Here is a 3,243-nt window from a genome sequence, read left to right as displayed (position 1 = left end):
TATTTAATCAAACTAATCCTATTGTGACAAATAATGAATAACACATTGGATAAACTTAACTAAACACATATTTAATTCATGAGACATGGCTGATATTATATTTTTCTTAACAACATTCTAGTCTGGACGTCTGGGGATATTTTACAACATCTTTCAAAAACATTAATGTGTTATTCACAAATGCTATATATTAAAGGTGAAACAAATCCATATTTCATTTCAATAGCACACGTCTGTTTTATTTCATACTTCATTAAACGTTTACTGCATTATGTTTAGTTTAATTGAGGGTGCTGCGATGGGCTCTCCATGTAGCCCGCTGGTTGCCAACATCTTTATGGAAGCATTTGAGGAACAGGCGATCAACACTTCACCCGTCAAGCCCTCTTACTGGGGAAGATATGTTGATGATACCATGGTGGTATTGAAGACAGACGACATCGACACCTTCACACGTCATCTGAATAGTGTCAACCCGGCGATAAAATTCACCATTGAGAGGGAAGAAGATGGCAAACTTCCGATGTTAGACACCCTGCTACACCGCAAGCCAGATGGGTCCATCAAAGTGACAGTTTACCAGAAACCAACTCATACCAACCAGTACTTGTCCTTTGAGTCGCATCACCCACTCCAACACAAACTGTCTGTTGTTCGCACACTCATGCACAGAGCCGATACCTGTATTACGGAGGAAGCCGACAAGATCAATGAGAAGAACAATATTAAAAAATCCCTCAGAATGTGTGGTTATGGAGATTGGGTTTATAACGTCGCCCAACCTGCCACAGCTCCTGACAGACAGCATGTCATCAGAGACAAACCCCATGTAGGGAGCATTGTTGTTCCATATGTTCGTGGTGCGTCGGAAGCTCTGCGGAGAATTTTCAGCAAGCGCGGTGTGTCTGTACACTTTAAACCTGCCAACACACTTCGCTCGGCACTTGTTGCGCCAAAGGACAAGATACCCCCTGGTAAATGTTGCGGTACAGTTTACCAGGTCAGCTGCAATGACTGCGACTCGGCTTATGTTGGTGAATCTGCCAGACCGCTTAACACCAGGATCGCAGAACATCGCAGACCCAGCACTACTACTTCTCCAGTTGGTGACCATCAAAAGGCAGGTCACAGCATTGAGTGGAAAGACGTCAAAATACTTGACAGAGAAACGGATTGGTTCCGGAGGGGCGTTAAGGAATCCATTCACATCAGGACCAGCAAAAGTGATTTGAACAAAGACCAGGGCCGCCACAGACTCTCCGGAGCTTACAACTCTTTACTGCGTCAGAGCATGTCACGTGACTCACGTCACGGTTCGACGGTCTCTGACCAGTAACAAGCATCATTCACCAGTCCATCTATACCGAGTGAACAAGAAACAGTGTTACGTTTCGAAAGCTCTCAGGTGAGCTCATTTTCCGCTTTGAGTAATAGTTTAATTTCATTTCATCATGTTTAGTTTCTACTTGTTTAAAGAGTTTCCCATAATTATTGTATGACTTAAGCCACACTGCTACGAGGTGGCCTTTACCATGTATAATTAAGGTGAGGTGATTACTAGAACTAAACATTCATTTATTATCTTATTAACCATTGAAATGATTTTGTTTGCTATTAGACATCCGGATCTCAAAGTAAAATGAGCAGCTGTTTTGTTTCGCTTTACATTTTCTCAAATATACGACACTATTTAGAAATCAATGCAATATATTTATGACTTTGTATTGGAGAAATACTCCTCAACACTTTTAAGCACATTAAAATTGGCAGTATAGCGGTAACTGTTACCAATGGTGTTAGCATGTTAATGATGCAATTAGTTATCGGTGGACTAGTCGTTATAGTTCAAATTGCATTAAGAGATGGTGTTTAGAAGTATTGGTGCAAACAATATATAAACGTAGCATTACAGTGCACACAGGGATTTCAAATCTACTAACGTGTTTACACCTTTCCCAGACAAGAATCACGAAAAAAACGTTTTTTCTTTGCATTATTTCTTCAAAATTTTTTTTTTTTTCAATCAAGCGGTTGGGGCTTATACCGTAACTAAGCCATTGGATACTTTTCCCTACAATATGATAAAGACACCACCAGGGAAATTTAGAAAATAAAAATAAGAAAACAAAAATCTAGAAACAAACCTAGTGGGATTATACGATGTAGTGAAGTTCAAAATGAGAATCATTCTATATATTGACACGATCACTCAATCACATAAAAGGAATAAATATTTGTGACAAAATCTCATTATTGAAGCATTAATCTTATCACTAGCGGCTCTTTGAATTACCTCGAGAGAATAAGAAAGAAAAACATAATTTATTTGTATCTTTAGAGATTAAGGTTTGCTGTGAAATTATAACACCAAGTAATGTACAGTTAGAAACCATTTGTTTTATTTTAATACATACTGTTTACTCTGATATACGGTTTGTTTATCTTAATGATAATAAAAAACGATGAATAAGAAATAGTCGCAACAGTTCCATATAAATAAATGTCTGATTGGTAGTATAAATATGACCTGTATCGGATGAAGATATTGATGGTGCACTTTGTTGTATAATAATTTATGCTATAATCCGTATGCCTTCCTCGAGGCAGTTAAGTAAAATCATATTTTGTTATTGTCTCAAAAACTGCTAATTTGTGCAAAAATATGTTATGCTTGAATTCCGTTCTGAAAATCAAAGAAAATGTATACCCTTATATACTTATTATCATTAACGTTTAGAGATATCTAAATTACTGTTTCGAGGAAGGCATACGGACTATAGTTTGTGTGTTGCACGTGGTGATTATATATCTGGAAATAGGTATTGGTTGAATGGACAAAATATTTCGAATTACATTAAGATAGGTATGGCTGTAAGTATTACAGCCACTTATACAAACATATAACTATATAAAACATACTTTTCCTATCAAAATGTGAAGAAGAAAATATATATTTTATAGCGCAAGGTTATTAATGTAGTGATATTCTCACTCGATTCTCACCGCTGCGTTGCCACATGTGAGTTTGGTTGCCGATCCATTCTCGTTGGCATCCCTTTCATTTAGTAACCTCTGAGCACTATTATTGTGCTTAACCTGGCTTTGGTCGTAGCACCTCGGGATTTATAGGAACCTTCTGTGTCAGCTTTATTTATTTCAGTGCAAACAGTGCAAACTAGAGTCCCTATATAGGGACTCTATAGCAAACACTAGACTGCTGCCCTCATTCGTCAACCATCTTTT

General features: G+C 37.6%; 1 protein-coding gene across 1 annotated transcript; it reads left to right on the top strand.

Annotated features, from left to right (window-relative positions):
• Positions 1–271: 271 nt before the first annotated feature.
• Positions 272–1,336, top strand: LOC140147359 (uncharacterized). Its single transcript, XM_072169136.1, has one exon. The coding sequence runs from the start codon at positions 272–274 to the stop codon at positions 1,334–1,336; it is 1,065 nt and encodes a 354-aa protein (XP_072025237.1).
• Positions 1,337–3,243: the final 1,907 nt, after the last annotated feature.

This window comes from Amphiura filiformis, chromosome 3, assembly GCF_039555335.1.
Source record: "Amphiura filiformis chromosome 3, Afil_fr2py, whole genome shotgun sequence".
NCBI classification, from domain to species: domain Eukaryota; kingdom Metazoa; phylum Echinodermata; class Ophiuroidea; order Amphilepidida; family Amphiuridae; genus Amphiura; species Amphiura filiformis.
The sequence above is the reverse complement of the archived record's forward strand: the minus strand, read 5'-3'. Positions and strand labels throughout refer to the sequence as shown.

Bases quoted from the DNA above. Each gene is read 5' to 3' on its own strand.
- LOC140147359 (XM_072169136.1), top strand. From the start codon at position 272: ATGTTTAGTTTAATTGAGGGTGCTGCGATGGGCTCTCCATGTAGCCCG.